Source organism: Panthera tigris, chromosome D1 (genome assembly GCF_018350195.1).
Source record: "Panthera tigris isolate Pti1 chromosome D1, P.tigris_Pti1_mat1.1, whole genome shotgun sequence".
NCBI lineage: Eukaryota > Metazoa > Chordata > Mammalia > Carnivora > Felidae > Panthera > Panthera tigris.
Window position 1 is genome coordinate 63,411,657 of NC_056669.1, and position 17,889 is coordinate 63,429,545.

The following is a 17,889-nucleotide window of genomic DNA, read 5'->3' on the forward strand; positions in this document are numbered from 1 at the left end:
TCAGTGGAAGATTTCAAGCCTGCATGAGAAATTCCTTGTGGCTACTTTTCTCAGAGCTCCCTTCACGTCCTTGTTTCTCAAGCTATAGATGAGGGGATTAAGCATAGGTGTCACCACTGCATAAAACACAGACACCAGTTTTTCCTGTTCTTTGGAAGACTTTGGAGCCATGTAAGTGACAATTCCTGACCCATAAAAAAGGATGACCACCATGAGGTGGGAGCCACAGGTAGAGAATGCCTTGAGCCTCCCCACAGCTGACTTCATCCTGACCACAGTTACTATGATGTGACTATAGGATACCAGAATTAGGGAAACAGGTATGAGGAGAATCACAACACCCATGAGGAAAATGACCATCTCTGAAGTATGAGTGTCTGTGGATGCCAGGATCAACAGTGCAGGGGCCTCACAAAAGAAATGAGCAATACTATTGCTGCCTTGGTAGGGTAAACTTAGTGTAAAAGTGGTATCTACCACAGACACCAGAATGCCGCTGGTCCATGATCCTGCAGCCAGCTGGACACACACCCTCCAAGTCATGATGCTAGGGTAATGCAAAGGGTTGCAGATGGCCACATACCGATCATAGGACATCACTGCCAGAAAGGCACACTGGGTGCACCCAAAAATGAGGAAGAATAGAAGCTGAGCTGCACAACGTGTGAATGAAATGACCTTCTTCTGGGATAGCAGGTGGGCTAGGGCCTGGGGAACGATGTTGGTAGAAAAACAGAAGTCAGCCAGAGATAAGTTGCAGAGGAAAAAATACATGGGTGTGTGAAGCTGGGAGTCAACCTGAACAAGGTACATGAGAAGTAGATTTACAAGCACAGTGATGAGGTAGACACCCAGGAATAAAATGAATAGCAACCTCTGGGTGTGTGGGTCATCAGAAAGTCCCAGAAGGAGGAATTCTGTCACCTGTGTCTGATTTGTTTCTCTCATGGTTTGTCTCTTTTTTCAGTAAGAAGTCTCTTTTTTCAGCATGTAGTTTTATAACTATTATAAAACTATATAATTCAGATTTGAAGGGCTACAGAATTGCCCTCAATCACTACCAGCCATTCCAAGCATCCCCTTTATATAGATAATCACGCTGTTTTAGTTGGAACATTTTCAGTGTTGCAAAACTTAATGCTTCTAAGATGGTGCATTCATTTTTAGTGTCATCTGCAAATGTAGAGTAGATCAAAATAATCATCTTCTTTATTCTGAATATCAAAATTCTAATAATAAAAAAAGATTCAATTAATATATAAAGTGACGGCATTTAATTTCACTTCATTATCAACTAAAGCCCTTGAGTCTTATGTGGCTATTGACACACCTCTCCCGTCTTATGATGGTATAGATTGTTGTTGTTTTTTTTTAATTCTTTGGGTGTACAACTTTTCCTGTTGTCTCTTCCCTGACAAGACAGTCACTAAGGTATAAGAAATCAAAAAGAGCCAAAGTGCCTTGCAGAAATGACATTTTTCTTGGAGAAAATAAGCTGTTTTTGAAACACTCAGGAAACCAAGGAGTAACTGGGTGGTGTGCCATAATCTCTTTGGCAATCCCATCCCAAGCTTTGGCTGGAACTCCCAAATATCGATCTTAAACATCAGTAAACTTCCAAAATAGCAGACAAACCATCACAACATTTCCATTTGAAGCCACCAGGTTGGCTAGTTTTCTGTGTTCAGACTAAATAGCACTAATCCACCTTCTCTCATTGCCTTGCATTATCTGTGTATTCCTCCCAGAGATTAAAAAGTCCTTTGAAAACTATATCTTTTTCATTTTTGTGCCCTTTTTAAGACATAGCATAGGGATTTATTTGATCAATTATTATTAATTAAAGTACATAAAAATAATCTGATCATATGGTTTGGTAGAGTTGTTTAAAAAGCCTACCAGATTCTCATGTCATTAAGACGACAACATAGATTGTTCCTGACTTTGTTCCCCTCACAATAAGAACAACCAACAACTATTCAAGAATAAGACACCACTGAGAGAAACCTAGAACACAGTGGTGAGGCTGAAGCAACCTTGCACCACAGAGACCAAGAAAGATGGCATTAGAAAGGTAAGAGAAGCAGCTTCCTGTTGACTGCATTGTCCTTCCCCCAGGCCAGCACAGCACCATGTGAAGAGGTCTCCCCTGAGCCTCCTATTCCTCTAGTAGGAAAAGAAAACCCAGGGGAGACTGTCTGCACCACCCCAACATTGTGGGTTGCTTTATAAGGGAGACCCTACTCTGATCTCACACCACAGGGACTACAGAGGAATCGGTGGGGCTCAACTATTGGGAATCTGATTGTGATAGAGAAGGAAGGAGGGACTCACAACAATCAGCACACAGATCTTGGCAGATCAAATTCATACCTACACTCCCCAAAGACTAATCCCAACCAGCAGTTTTGCTCATCTGTAGAACCACATAAGGGGAACACTCTGACCAGAGAACAAGGTGGGGTGCAGATCTGCTTGTTTCAGATCCTCAAAGGAGTTTTGATGGCCCTAGAGCCTAGTTTGCTCATGCCCAGAAAGGGAGCTCAATCACAACCCTACCTGCTGTGAAGAGAGACTCTGGCTCCACCTGACCAGAAGGGCTGATGACAACTCCTGAAAGTGGCACAGTCCAGCAGCACTCAAGCTGAGAAGAGGGCGGGCACAACTGATTGCATCCAGAGCAAAGCCAATACCAGTGGAACATTCTTGTGCTACATATAGGCAGCGGCATTAATTCATAGCTTGGGCTGAAGGTAAATTCCAGCCCTTCCCAACTAAAAAGACTGCCTGAGAAATTAAGAGTAGCCTGAGTGGGCCATTCCCCTCCCACCCAGACTGGAGAGCTAGAACATAGCCCACCCACTGTCAAGAGTCTCTTCTGGCACCATCTGACTGAAAGGGCTGGTGACAACTCCTAGAAGCAGTCCAGTCCAGGGGCACTCAAGCTAAGAGGCAGGTGGGCAGAACTGGCAGTTTGTAGAGCAGAGGCTGGTGGCTCTGTTCCATCTGGAAACTTAGGGTATGTAAAGACAACAAACAAAAGACTTAATCATCTTTAGAGCTGCTCTCTCACTGTGCTCAGGCAAGAAATCTAATCTGTGGCCCCATTTATCACTGAATATAGCTTTCAGCTTGTCCAACCAAAGAAGCTAACCAGAGCACACTGAAAGCTGCATAGCCCATACAACAGCCCTACATGCAGTGGCACTTCAGCAGAGCACAGCTATGCCTTCTTTCATCTGCAGGGCAAAACTGATGACCTCACTTGACCAGGGAATTCAGTGCACACTCTGGATTGATTGGGGTCCTTAAACAATGAGTTTTACAGTGGGTTCTGTCCTACTGCCCTGCCAGTGCAGGGAAGTTATTTCATATACTATTACTGAATATAATACCCAGACCTGATCATCTAGTAAGCCTGACCAGAGAATCCAGGCAACCACAGAGCCCAGCCTACACCCTCACTTGGGTAGGGAACTGAGAAAGCAGTCATACCCAACTATTCTCAGACAGTGGAACATTTCCCATTATGTTAATAGAATGAAAGAAAAGAATCATATGATCATCTCAATATATACAGAAAAAAGCATTTGACAAAATTCAACATCCATTTGTGATAAAAAAAAACCTCTTTTTTTATTTCTTAGATCACCATTTTATTATGAAAGGATATAACTCAGGAACAACCATATGGAAGAGACACTGTTATAAAAATTCTTAACGTGTTATGCATGGAAGGAACATATCTCGATATAATAAAGGCCATGTATGACCAAGTTCACAGTTAACATCATACTCAGATGATCATACTCAGGTGAAAGATTGAAAACTTTTCTTGTAGGAACAAAACAAAGGTGCCCACTCCTATTCAACATAGTACTAGAAATCCTAGCCAGAGAAATCAGGCAAAAAAAATAAAAGGTATCACAATTGGAAAGGAAGAAGTAAAACTGTCTATATTTGCAGATGATATGATTTTACATATAGAAAATCTTAAAGACTCGATTAAAAATAAAGTTAGATCTAATCAGTGAATTTAGGTAAAGTTGCAGGATACAAAATTAATATACAAGATCAGTAGCATTTCTATACACAATTAACAAATTTTCCAGAAAACAAATAAATCAATCCCACTTACAATAGCATCAGGAACAATAAGATACTTAGGAATAAATTGAACTAAGTAGGTGAAAATTCTCTATTATGAAAACTACAAGGCATTGATGAAAGACATCAAAAACACAAATAAATGGAAAGCTATCCCATGTTCATGATTGGAAGCATTAATACTATTAAAATGTCAATACTACAAAAAGCTATCTATAGATTCAATCCTTATGGAGAGTCCCAATGGCATTTTTTACAGAAGTATATAAAACACTCCTAAAATTTATATGGAACCACAAAAGACCCAAAATAGCCAAAGTAATCCTGAGAAAGAAGAACAAAGCAAAAGGCATCACACTTCCTGATTTCAAGCTAAAAAGCTATATGATAAAGCTATAGTCATCAAAAGCTATAGTCATCAATTCCAGTATGGTACTGGTATAAATACAGACAAATAAACCAATGGGACAGAATTGAGAACCCAGAATTAAACCCAAATGTATATGGACAACTAATATTTGACAAGGGAATAAAGAATGCTCATTGAAGGAAAGACAGTGTTTGCAGTAAATGGCAGTGAGATAATTGATATTCATATGTAATAGACTCATATCTTATACCACTCATAAAAATTAACTCCAAATGGATCAGACTTAAATGTAAGTCCTGAAATCATGAAACCCCTAGAAGAAAACACAAGAATAAAGCTCTTTGACATAGGTCTTAGTAATGAATTTTTGGATATGACACCTAAAGTATAATCAACAAAAAAAGAATGAACAAGTGGGACTACATCTAACTAAAAAGCTTCTGCACAGCAAAAGAAACCACCAACAAAGTGAAAACCAACCTATGAAATGGGAACAAATATTTGCAAACTGTATATCTGACAAGGGGTTTATATACAGAATATATAAAGAACTCATACAACCATTAGTCATTAGGTAAATGCAAATTAAAACCACAGGGACACATATCACCACATGCCTGTTAAAAAGTCCATCAAAAGCAGACAAGAGATAACAAATGGTGGCATGGATGTGGAGAAAAGGGTACCCTTATCCACTGTTGGTAAGATTGTAAATTGGTACAGCCACTGTGGAAAACAGTATAAAGGACCCTCAAAAAATAAAATAGAACTACCATATGATCCAGCAATTCCCTTCTGGGAATATATCTAAAGGAAATAAAAACACTAACTTGAAAAGATATCTGTACCCCCATGTTCATAGTAGCATTATTTACAATAGCCAAGACATGGGGATGCCTGAGTGGCTCAGTCTGTTAAGTGTCCGACTCAGTCTCAGCTCAGGTCTTGATCTCAGGGTCATGAGTTCAAGCCCCTGACTGGGCCCAGTCTTGGGCTCTGTGCTGGGCATGGAGCCTACTTGAAAACAAACAAACAAAACAAACAAAAAACCAAAAACAATAGCCAAGACATGGAAACAACCTAAGTGTCCAGTAATGTATAAATAGCTAAAGAAGTTGTGATATATATACAATGGAATATTATTCAGTCATAAAAAACAAGGAAATGATACCATATGCAACAACATGGATGGACCTTGATTATGCTGACATTAAAGTACACTAAAGTACAGTTATTAAAATCGTTTTAGAAAGCAAATATACAATAACACATGTGCTTCCCTATTAACACATTAAAATTCAAAATGTTGTGACAGGTCTAATAACCACCTTAATTTCAAAATAATGAACTTAAAGGATATTTTGAGGTATCTTTAACAACTCTAATTTCTGTTGGTGATAAAGTCATAGATATTGCTAATGATAGTTTGGCTTAATTACCAACCTTCAAACAAGAAAGAAAATTTGAATTTCTGTTAGAGTAAAATAGAAATAAAGAAGTAGCATTCACATCTAAATTGAAGAACACTCTGAAGTTTAAGTTAAGAACTCCTAGGCTAAAGAAATTCCCAGTTTTCTCAAAAAGATAGTATTACATTCTATGTAATTTGATAATGGAGTCTTAGGTATCTGGATAGGTCTGTGAGTCAGTGATGAAAGGTTCCAATTCATCACTGAAAGAATAAATGAATAAATAAATCCTTAATATAAACAATCACATTTATGGTTCCCTTATCTGACCATAGGCCACATTTCCAGCCACTTTTCTCACCACATAAGTAGGACACACTGTGTTTTTATACCCCACTGATTTTTGTAGGGCATCATCCCCTTATTCAAATGTGTGCCCACTACTCAAGTTAGCATCACTTTCCTTGAACATTCATCACACTTTGAATGTTCAGTCAGCTTATTTGTTGATCAAACGTTATTGGCCAAACACATGTTTGATACTGGGGAAAACAAACAAACAAACCAAGCTCCTAAGGCCGATGAATCTCAGATAGGAGGAATCAAACTATAGTCATGTTTTATCCTCAGTGACAATATGGTCTCAGGAACATCGTAGATTCACAGAAAATAATAGTTTACTGAATGAATGTACTGGGCCAAGTGAGTCTGTATTATCTAACAATTACTTAAATCAAACTAATATAGAATTGTTTCTAAAGAAAAATGTAGTCCATTGCCAAAATAGCTGACATAAAAATACATTTTGAGGGGCACCTGGGTGACCCAGTCAGTTAAGCATCTTATTCTTGATTTCCGCTCAGGTCATGATTTCATGGTTTGTGAGTTCGAGCCCCATGTTGGGCTCTGCGCTGACAATGTGGAACCCGCTTGGGCTTCTCTCTCTCTCCCTCTCTCTCTGCCTCTCAAAAATGAGTAAATAAACTTAAAAAAAAATACATTTTGAGACCACACACTATTTTAAGATACGTAACTTCAGAATTACCTCCATCTAGTGGAAGGTATTAACCTGATTAGTTCTTAGAGTCTCCCCCAGGACCTTTGGACTTTGCTTCTCTCTCTACCACAGTTCACACACTTCCCAGGGAAGAAATTAATGCATGTCTCTAAATCTCAGGGAAAATTAAATGGTAAGCAAATATTCTCAGTTTTGATGAAAATAGCATAAAACTAAACATCTGTCACAAAGCTTTAAGTGATGCCTGTAATCAGTGGTTGACTTAATGAAAGGGCAGCTACAGAATATTGCTGATTTCTATAGCTTCATCTGGCTTATACCTACATGTTTTTACAGATTACATTCAAGAAAAATATTATCCGGGAATACTTTCCTTTCTGATCCACACATTTTTCCCATTCCCCACTCCCACTCACTCTGAACACATATAGGTATAGGCATATACAACTAAACACATTCACAAACTAAATATATAAGTGTACCTTCACCATCATATATTTACTTCCATCATAGCTAATAACGTTACATTGAAATTACTTTCTTTCTCTGTGGTGGTAAGATATTCAAGGGCAGGGACCACATCTGACTCATCTTTATTCACAGAAAATAGGATAAATGCTGGTACAGAGTAAGTGTACAATACATGTCTTTTGAGCTAATTTGACCTGAGCCAAAATACCAGGAGACAGAGAGGTCAGTGTGAGTCAGAGATGAGTGTGACTTGTGATCTGTCAGATAGGAGCTTTCACTGATCCTGGCACCATAGTAGAAGCCTACACCCCTGACCTCTCTTGATTTGTTTTTAAAAGCATATTATGCTCTAATGCAAATGTGGAGGAGAAAATGTTCCCCCAGGCGACTGTGAATCTGCCCCCAGGGTCAGAAAGCTTCTGAAAGAAAATCATATTTATATTGTCAAACTTCCTCTCCTTTATTCTGCCTTTTCCCTAGATTTGACATCAACTTTTAAGTTCATTTCTCTAAAAGTGACATATATTATAAATCAAACAATATGGTAGGATCACAGAGCCATGTGTTGTCTAATCTGAAATTATTTTTAGGAAGAAGATTCTGAGCGAATCCATAGGAACCAAGAAAAAATACTAAGTTTCAGTTTTGTTTCCAAGATCTTTTGTGCTCAAAATCACTTATTCCCTACCCTCCATATCCATTTATAGTCTTCCAAGCCCAGCTCAACAGAGGCATAAGAATTCCCACTCAAAGGATCAATACTGACTCCATGGAAGTTCGGGTTATGTCTCCCCTGGATGAGGACCATGATTCTTCTTCACAGGGAATTTGACATTGTGGTTGTGGTTTGATAAGGTAGATCCACTGTGGGAAAAACCTTGGCTAGATTTATTACAGAAGACTTAGCCCTAAGAATCTGATTGGACAAAATTAGTTGAATTTTAAAAATCAAATTTATGAAGAGATTGAAACCAACCCACTCCCAAAATATACTAGATTATTACTTTTTTCAACTTGCACCTTCTCTTTCCATCCCTTCAATAATCTTACCAACATTTTCTCATCAGGTGGAGGAAAAAAGATCAAATTAGCATGTCAAAGTCAGTAAAAACATCTCACTGTTGAGGGGGAAACTGCTGCAGGTGTGTTGGCTGCAGGAGGGGCAGAGTGGAGACTACAAGACAGTGGGCATCTTGTCATAAGTCATCTGAGTCAAAGAGCTCAGTAAAATCTCCAAGTCAAGATCAAGGACAAGGCAGAAAGGGAAATCCCCACATGGAAAATGTGTTCTGTCTACCAGGCATACTGTGCATAGTTCCATTTAAAGGAGGTCAACAGAAGGATACTATGAGCAGTCTCTGGAGTGACTGAAGGGCTCGGGAGAATTCTGGATCATTACAGTGGATCTTGAGCTATGTTTCCTCTCAGAGGTTCCCAAATGGTTATAAGGAGAACAGAAAATAACATGCAGTTAGCACTCTCATCTCTGTTTATGGGCCCCATTACCAACCAGTTCTTCTTACTTGTATTCTCTTTTGGGAAGTGTTTTATTGTTGCAATTAAGTATTTGGTTTCTAGGCTGTAGGTTGCAACCCTGTTCTATTACATAATGTATGCATGATTTTGAGGAACTTCATTTGTAGAATGTGAATATGATGTGTCCCAGATAATAATGAATTCTTCAGTGATTAACATTTTAATTTTAACTATTTTATTTTAATAACCTGATGCTAAATTTTAGACTTAATGTCCAGAATATATAAGGAACTCCCACAAATAAGAAAAGTCAGAAAACTCCAGTAGCTAATAAGCATATGAAAAGGCACACAACATAATTAGCCACCAGAATATAAAATTAAAACCACAGTGAAATACCACTAAGCTTCATAAAAATGGATTAAAAAAGGGGCGCCTGGGTGGCTCAGTCGGTTAAGCGTCCGACTTCGGCTCAGGTCATAATCTCACAGTCTGTGAGTTTGAGCCCCATGTCAGGCTCTGTGCTGACAGCTCAGAGCCTGGAGCCTGCTTCAGATTCTGTGTCTCCCTCTCTCTCTGACCCTCCCCCATTCATGCTCTGTCTCTCTCTGTCTCAAAAATAAATAAACATTAAAAAAAATTAAAAAAAAAGAAGAAAAAAATGTATTAAAATGTTTGAGGATGTGGAGCAATTTACATTGTTGATGGGATCATAAATTGGTACAATCAATTCAAAAAGTCCATTTGGAAATATCCTTGAAAACTATCCTTGAAAATATGTCTTCCTTCTATAATCCAGTAGGTTCACTCCTTTGTGGTATATATACCTTATAGGGATGAGTATTTATATCCGCCCCAAGTATGTACAAGGATTTTTATAACAGCCCTATTCATAATACTTAGAAGTGGAAATAGGGGCGCCTGGGTGGCTCAGTCGGTTGAGCGTCCGACTTTGGCTCAGGTCATGATCTCACGGTCCGTGAGTTCGAGCCCCACGTCAGGCTCTGTGCTGACAGCTCGGAGCCTGGAGCCTGTTTCAGATTCTGTGTCTCCTTCTCTCTCTGACCCTCCCCCATTCATGCTCTGTCTCTCTCTGTCCCAAAAATAAATAAACTTAAAAAAAATTTAAAAAAAAAGAAGTGGAAATAATATATATTTCCACGGACAATAGAAAGGATAAATTGTGATACAGTCATGCACTGGGATACTATTGAATATTTTTTCAAAAATGAACTACTACTATATGCAACCACATAGACAGAAAGATGTTTAGTAAAAGAAGTCAGACACATAAGAAATATATTCTATAGGATTCCATCTCTTTGAAGCTCAAGAACAAGCAAAACTAATTTATATTTTTAGATCTCTAAATAACAGCTACCTTTAAGAGAGTATTGATTTGGAGTTGACTGGGAGCCTTTTGATGGCTGTGAGTGTTCTACATTCTGATCTATATAATAGTTACACAGATATATACATACATAAAATTTTCTTGAGTATACTGAAGATTGGTGCATATTTTGTATGTAAGTAATACCTCATTTAGAGAGAGGGGAAGAGAGAAGAGAAAAAATGAAATTAAGTATTTAATTCAAACTTCTGAGGACAGAGGTGTGAAATAGCAGGGCAAATCCAAAGGCACAAACAGGTAAATAATAAAAGAAGAAATCAATGAAATAGAAAACAAAATCTAAATATGAGAAGATTAATAAAATCCCTAATTTTTCTTTATAAAGATTACTAAGATAGCCAAAACTTTATCAAAAATTATTTTAAAGAGGGAAAATAGTAAAGCAGGGAATCCAAGGGGCCCTCCCTCCAAAGTTATACAAGAAAATATGACAAATGCCATCAGAACAAACTTTATCTGGATTCTGGAAAACAGAAGTTTACAGCAACTGATTGAGTGCTTAACCAAGAAAAAGACAACTGAAACCATGTTTGTGTTGTTTAACTTACTCCCACCATGAAAGTGAAATGATGTGTCACAGAATGAGAGAAAACATTTGCAAATCATATATCTGAGGAGGGTCTAGTATCCAGAAAATGTAAAGAACTCATGCAACTCAATAACAAGAAAGATAAATAACCAATTTAAAAATGGACAGAGACTTGAAAGGTATATCTCCAAAGAAGATATACAGATAAATGGCTGACAAGAACATGAAAAGATGCTGCACATCACAAGGCATTTGAGAATTGCAAATTAAAACCACAGTTAGAAATAGAATCTCTTCCTTTTCTATTGGCAACATTGCAAAGCCACAAAAATAAAAGCCAGGTCACACTGGTGAAAAAAAATAGCGGTGGGAGGATAATAAGTGGAAAAGAATTGAGAGCTCATAGATAGACCTATGTGAAAATTTAATGTACAAAGCAAAGTTAATTCCAAAAATCATTAGGAAGAGGACAAATAGTTTAGTAAAGAGTATTGGTAAATACTAGTTTACCACTAAATACTACATAGTATTAGTAAATACTAGTTTACTACCTAGAGAAAAATAAAACTGGATTTCTACCTAACATGACAGAACAATGTAGATTCTTAATGGATTAAATACGGGGGCACCTGGGTGGCTTAGCCAGTTAGGCATTTGACTCTTCTGCTCATGTCATGACCTCAAGGTCATGGGATTGAGCTTCTTGTTAAGGGCTCTGCGCAGGGTCTAGAACTTGCTTAGTGTTCTCTCTACCTCTCCCTCTCCCTCTGACCCTTGACAACTCTCACATGCTCTCTCTCTCTCAAAGATAAATAAATAAATAAATAGATACATAGATAGATAATAAGTTATTATCTTCCCCTTTAAAAAATAAAAGAAAATAAATGGACTAAATATCTAAAAGTTAAAATAGAGCAATGACATTGTAGAAGAAAATATAAAAGAACATCTTTATGACCTAGAGTGAGGAACCTCCAAAGCACAGACCATAATGAGAAATTTCATGAATTTGATTTCCTCAAAATCTGGGATTTGTCTTCAACGAAGAACATTATGAACAAAGTTAAAAGATAAATGAGAAAATGGGTGAGATATTTGCATTATGTAAAACAAATAAGACATAAGAACTTAATATCAGGAATTCATAATTCTAAAAATCAAGAAGAAAAGGAAGAAACCCCCAATGGAAAAAAAATAGATATAAAAAGGGAATTCACAAAAATTAACTTCAAAGGGCTACAAGAATATAAAGCAATATTCAACTTCATTAGTATTGAAAAGTATACAAATTAAAGCAACAAAGGGGTATCTATTTACCCCATTAGGCATGCAGAAATTAGAAAGTCAGATACTTTAAAGTGTTGGCAAAAAGTAGAAGATAAAGGAATACTCATTTACATTTGGGAAATGTAGAAAGGTTCAGCCATTCTGGGAAGGAATCTAGTATTACTTGGTCACCTATGCCTGTACGTATTCTATGATGTAACAATTGTTGCTAAATATGGAGCCAAAAACTCTTAGAGAATGATATAGTCATATGGTATACTCCTGTAATATTTGTGGTTCTGTTATTTGTGTTGGTAAGGTGTTGTGTAATTTGGGCATCTTTCACTAGGAAAGGAAATGAATGAAAATGCAAGAGATGTGCACCAAGGATATTGCACAGCAGTAGGGAGCAAGTCTAGATGAACATATGGCATTGCGAATGATCTTAAAGACTCAGAGCCAAGTGAAAAAGGTAAACAAAGAAGCATGTAACAATATCACTTACATAAATTAAAAATATATGCACAAGTAAAAAATGATTTTTGAGGACATAATAAAAGCACTGCTTACGTTAGAGTACTTCCGAGGTCAATGGGAGTGAGGTATGGGTGTATATTAAGCAAACAATAAAGTGAATGCATAAATAAATGAGAGAGGGCCTTTGAAATCACTAACCATACAACATGTCATATACTGAAAAATAGAATTAAATCAGTTCTCCACACTGGAGAACAAGCAAACAAAAAACAGGAGAAATTAAGATTGCATGGTACTTGTACAGAAATACAAAGTCAGTAAAGGAACAGACTACCAAGTGTAAAAAAAAAAAAAAATTAGCAAGAGTTTAGTATCTCATATAAAAGACACTTAGAATTGATGAGAATTTTCCCATAAATGGTGCTAGGTGACCATTGTGAGGAAAAAAGCAGGATCTCTACAGCATTCTTCATGTCAAAATAAATTCTAGATATATAAATATTTAATGAAGCCGTGTATGTAAGCAAAATTATGAAAATCTTAGAAGAAAAAAGGGATGATTTTTAAAAAACATAACCTTTTAACAACAGAGACCTTTCAAATATCAACACAAAAATCAAGTCATAAGAGAGAAGACTGATTGATTTGCCTAGATTAGATTATAAACATGTGATACAAAAATCTACAAAACAGAAAAGGCAAAGTAGAAAAAGACTTATTTTTAAGACAAAATCAAATAGCCAATTTTTCATAATATTCAAGGGTTTTACGCAGCGGTAAAAGTTGAATAGCCCAATAAAAGAAAACTAGCAAAGGAAATAGTCACTTCACAGAAAAAAAGGAATGAAAATGATCAATAAACATAATAAATTATGTTCATTTTCAAGTATAAATTATCATATAATAAATTAGCAATGAAACACCATTTTTTAACCTAATGGATTAACAAAATTGAAGAGTTTCACAATACCAAATTAATTAGTAAAGGTATAACTAGGAACTTTCATATAAGTTTGATGAGTGTAAATTAATACAACTTTTTATAGGGCAATTGATAATATCTATTGACATTTTAAAGATCCTGCAGATAAACCTCAGGAAATTATCCTTCAAATATATTTGACAAGGACACAAAGATATATGTTCACAGAGGTTCACTGTGGTGCTATTTTAATGTCTAAAGATTGGAAATAATCCATATGTCCATTAATATGGATATGATTAAATAAATTATGGCATATTTATACCATGGAACATAATGCATTTGTTTTCAATGAGTTAGATTTCTATGTGCTGTGAAATCAAAACTAAACTATAAATAATGTGTAAGTCAAGCCACAAAGCCAATAAAACAACAAAATTCAAATTACTAGCATTTCCTTAATGTGATAAATGATGTTTTGCTGAAACTAAATTGCCACTTGAAATATGATTGGGAGAATTAACAGCTTCAGGGCATTTCCTTTAATCCTACATGGCCGTACTACCATTTGATTCTTCTACCTTCTTCTCTTACATCTTTTGACCCTCAGATAATATGAATGCATCATTTGGATCTAAAGTTTACCTTTTAACAAAGGTTTTCATTGGCTTGAGAGAATTATAGGAATAGTTCAATTTTTATGTGGCCAAACCAAAGTCTGAATTTAATAGTTTAAAAGTCTCATTCTATAAGATTGTCCTTTGTGAATTATTCCAACAAAAGAAAAGCTTTGACTTGATGTCCAGTAAATTTAACAACTTCGATATAACAGCTGACTCAGAACTCCTATTATCACATTGATATGAAGACCGCTAACCAAATTCAACTCCACCACTTACGGTGATCATATGACATCAAAACAACCATAACCAAAATCAAAGTGCAATCCCCACAATCAAGTTGTAGTACTCAGAATGTTGGCATCCAGACAATCCAGTATCTGCTCGTTTTCATTTCTATTTAATGACCATATAAATGAAAACACAAGGTTGATAACTTGTGAGCCCCTGAGGATGTATCTGCTGATGGCATTTGGAATGATAGTGGTGTAAGGTTTGAAAGAGGGGTGTTAGTATGAGTTGGAGACTTTAGTCTGTGACTTCAAATAAAACACCAAGTGCCCTACAATGTCTCAGAGGATGGAAAGGTAATAAATTTGAGGGCTTTTAAAGCTCCAGGGAATGCCTTGTTTACATACTCTCAGGACCTCACCTTTAAATATTTCCTTGAAGAAAAAATGCTCTGTTCAGAACTAGGACCTAGGAGAATTGGAGTTTGTGGCTTGAATTAAGTAAGGCAGAAAGGCTTGGGGTGGAGTCACACTCTTAGGATGATTCTAGTGCAGGTCTTGGGAGGCACTGCTAAGGAGCGAACCCACAACTGGTGCTGTCCTTCAAGACTGGACCTTCAGGCTACAGAAATCATTCCCTCCCACATTTGACCCGTGATTCCTTCACCCATGACCCTGCAGCCCAGTTGCTGCCTCCTTTCTGCCCTAAGGTGAGAGTGGAAAAGCTGCTGATGGGCCTCAGTCTGTAGGAAGATTCAGTACCAACTGGGGATTGGGAGGTCGGCATGGTGATGAGAAAGGTAAATTTTGTCATTTACTGTCTTACACATCAATGTTCTTCCTTGCTAGACTCCCAGAGACAACAATTCTATTCTCACTGTTCTCCAGAATCCCAGCTTCCAAATCTTTTTCCAGACTTTCTTCTTCAGGGATGGGGCTCTTTCCAAAGAGATCACAGAGGCTGTGCCTCTTGCTGTTGAAAAGTAACTGCCTGATTCTCTTTCCCTCCTTTGTCAGCCTTCATTGTTCATTTGTTGGTCTTCATTTGTCAGTCTTCATTGTTTCTCTCAGCTTGCTTTTGTTCCACCATCCCCCACTGAATAGGCAAGGGTCTGGAAGGAAAACAAGAATCTTGCTTTGAGGTATTTCATCAAGAGCTCCTTGCTCTAAAGTGTTCTGTGGGTCTAGGAGATGTGAAGGAATCAGGACCATATGGCACACTGTTCTAGGAATGCCAGCAAGTGCTGCCTCCAACCTGCTGGTGAGTTAGGGCAAGAAGGTGGAGAGTGGGGCCAATTACAATCAGTGTTGTGCTTCTTCTAGTCCTGAAGAGGATACTAGCTCCCACTGCTGGTGCCATCACACATACACTCCATACTGCGGTATCCTTCACATACAAGTCATGCATGGTGGGTTCCCAAAAGATCCAGCCTTGGTCAGTATCCAGTTGGCTCAGTACCTACTCTGTGACATCTTTTGTTACTGTCAAAGATTTGGTGGCCATGAGAGTACATAAATAAGAATATTAAATACTTCAGTGACTATATCTGCAGTGTGTGGATGTCTGTGTGTTTATGTAAGATATTGTGAAGCTGAGAGTGAGCAAGTACATGTAGCATGTGGTGTGTATATATGACAAGGAGTAATGCCATGTACACAACTGTGTATGTGTGAGATACAGTCACTAAGAGAAGGTATCTGGAAAGGCTGTATTAGTTACAATGTTATTAGGGTCTCAGAGGATAAAAGATGCATTGCCTGTCCCTTTGACTTGGGGACACAGCCAGAATTACAGATCTCTTCTTGTATTTCTTCCTTCTTTTGCTTTTCCTCCACATCTCTAGATTCCTGTCCTCTATGTTCAGCTTTCATTCCCTGATTTCTTCTAACTTCTATTCTCTTTATTGTATTTTCGTACTCTGAGCTTTTCTTCCTCATTTTTTCTCCAAATTAGATAATGAGACATTATTGTTTAATTAATTAGTAAAGTTTACAAAGTTATTTGAAATATTTAGAATGTAAAAGAATATTTATCCCTGGCCTTCTTTGGAATATAAACAACACTACATTTCATCTTATTTACCTCTTTTTTTTTTTATTCATTTATTACTCTCCTATTTGGGGGTAGAACTATACCTTCTCCAATACACATATACACATATGTACATAAATGTACAAATCCTGCCTTTAAGGGATAGAGAGATCATCATTCTTTAAATATACTCTACAGTCTCTACCTGGATGCTAAGTTTTTGTTGTGTGTTAAGAGTTTATCAATGAGGTAAGGGTATTATTTAATAGAATTATCTCTAGAGAGATAGAAAGATACACAACACACACACACACACACACACACACACACACACACACTCCATATGTATGAATCATACCCATCTATGTTATTTCACAGCCCACTTTTTTAACTCAACAGTGTGAGCAACATCTTTCTATGGAAAATAAAGATCTACTTACCTTTTAATGGCTTAAGGTTAAGGCATCATCATCATAGAAGTCATTTTTTAAAATGTAGTTGTCAGACATTGTGTAAACTACTTTCCATTAAGCTCTCAAGTTAATCTTTACATCCATACTATGAATTTGTGGTGTTATATCCATTTCACATTAGGAAACTGAGGCATAAAGGAACTAAATCAATTGGTCAAGGCCACAGAGCTAAAAATTGGGGAACAAGTATTTAACCTTTCTGTATGATTCACACATCTTTACTGTTACCCATTTCTCTCTACAGTATTGTATTATATAGGAAAACAATACTTTTTAAAGTTTATTTATTTATTTTGAGAGAGACAGAGAGAACAAGTTGGGGGAAGGACAGGAGAGAGGGAGAATCCCAAGCAGGCTCCATGTGGTCAGCACAGAGTCTGATGCGAGGCTCGAACTCACAAAACCATGGGATCATGACCTGAGTGGAAATCATGAGTTGGATGTTTAACTGACTGAGACACCCAGGTGCCCCAGAAAACAATGATTTATTTAACACACCACCTATTGTTCGACTGCAAGTTGTTTTATTCTGGAAGCAATCCTATATGTGAATATTCTTTGAAACAAAGTTTTATGCATACCTGTAATTATTTCCAAAATATAAAGTCCTAAAAATAACATTGTTCAGAAAAAAAATCAAGTCCATTTTGTAAATTTTTAATATTTTCATATTGCTTTCCAGAGAGATTTTATAAATGTACATGCCTACATTTTTCATATCTGTTTGCCCCAATCTCAAAAATACAGTTTATTTATTTTATTCAATCTATTCCACCTTTGCTAATCTAATGTGAGAGAAACAATAACTATTATTTTTTTTTATATTTCTCTAAGTCAGTTTTTGGGCATTTGCATTTTTTCTGTGAATTGCCTATTTAACATCCCATTTGCATTATTTTCATTGGAATTCATCTTATTCTTGATTCTTTAAAGCTCTCGGATGTCATAGTTTCCTATTTGTTGCTTATATTTTAAACATATATGTTCTTTAGTTAACCAATTATTTTAAAATTGTTTTATAATAAAATATAACAATGGCTGTGGTTTTCACGGCACTCTTAGAGGGTCCTTTCTCAAA

General features: G+C 36.8%; 1 protein-coding gene across 1 annotated transcript; it reads right to left on the reverse strand.

Annotated features, from left to right (window-relative positions):
- On the reverse strand, window positions 1-948 carry LOC102957586 (olfactory receptor 2D2). The gene has a single exon (XM_007083280.2). The coding sequence runs from the start codon at window positions 946-948 to the stop codon at window positions 1-3; it is 948 nt and encodes a 315-aa protein (XP_007083342.2).
- Between the last annotated feature and the right edge of the window lie 16,941 nt (window positions 949-17,889).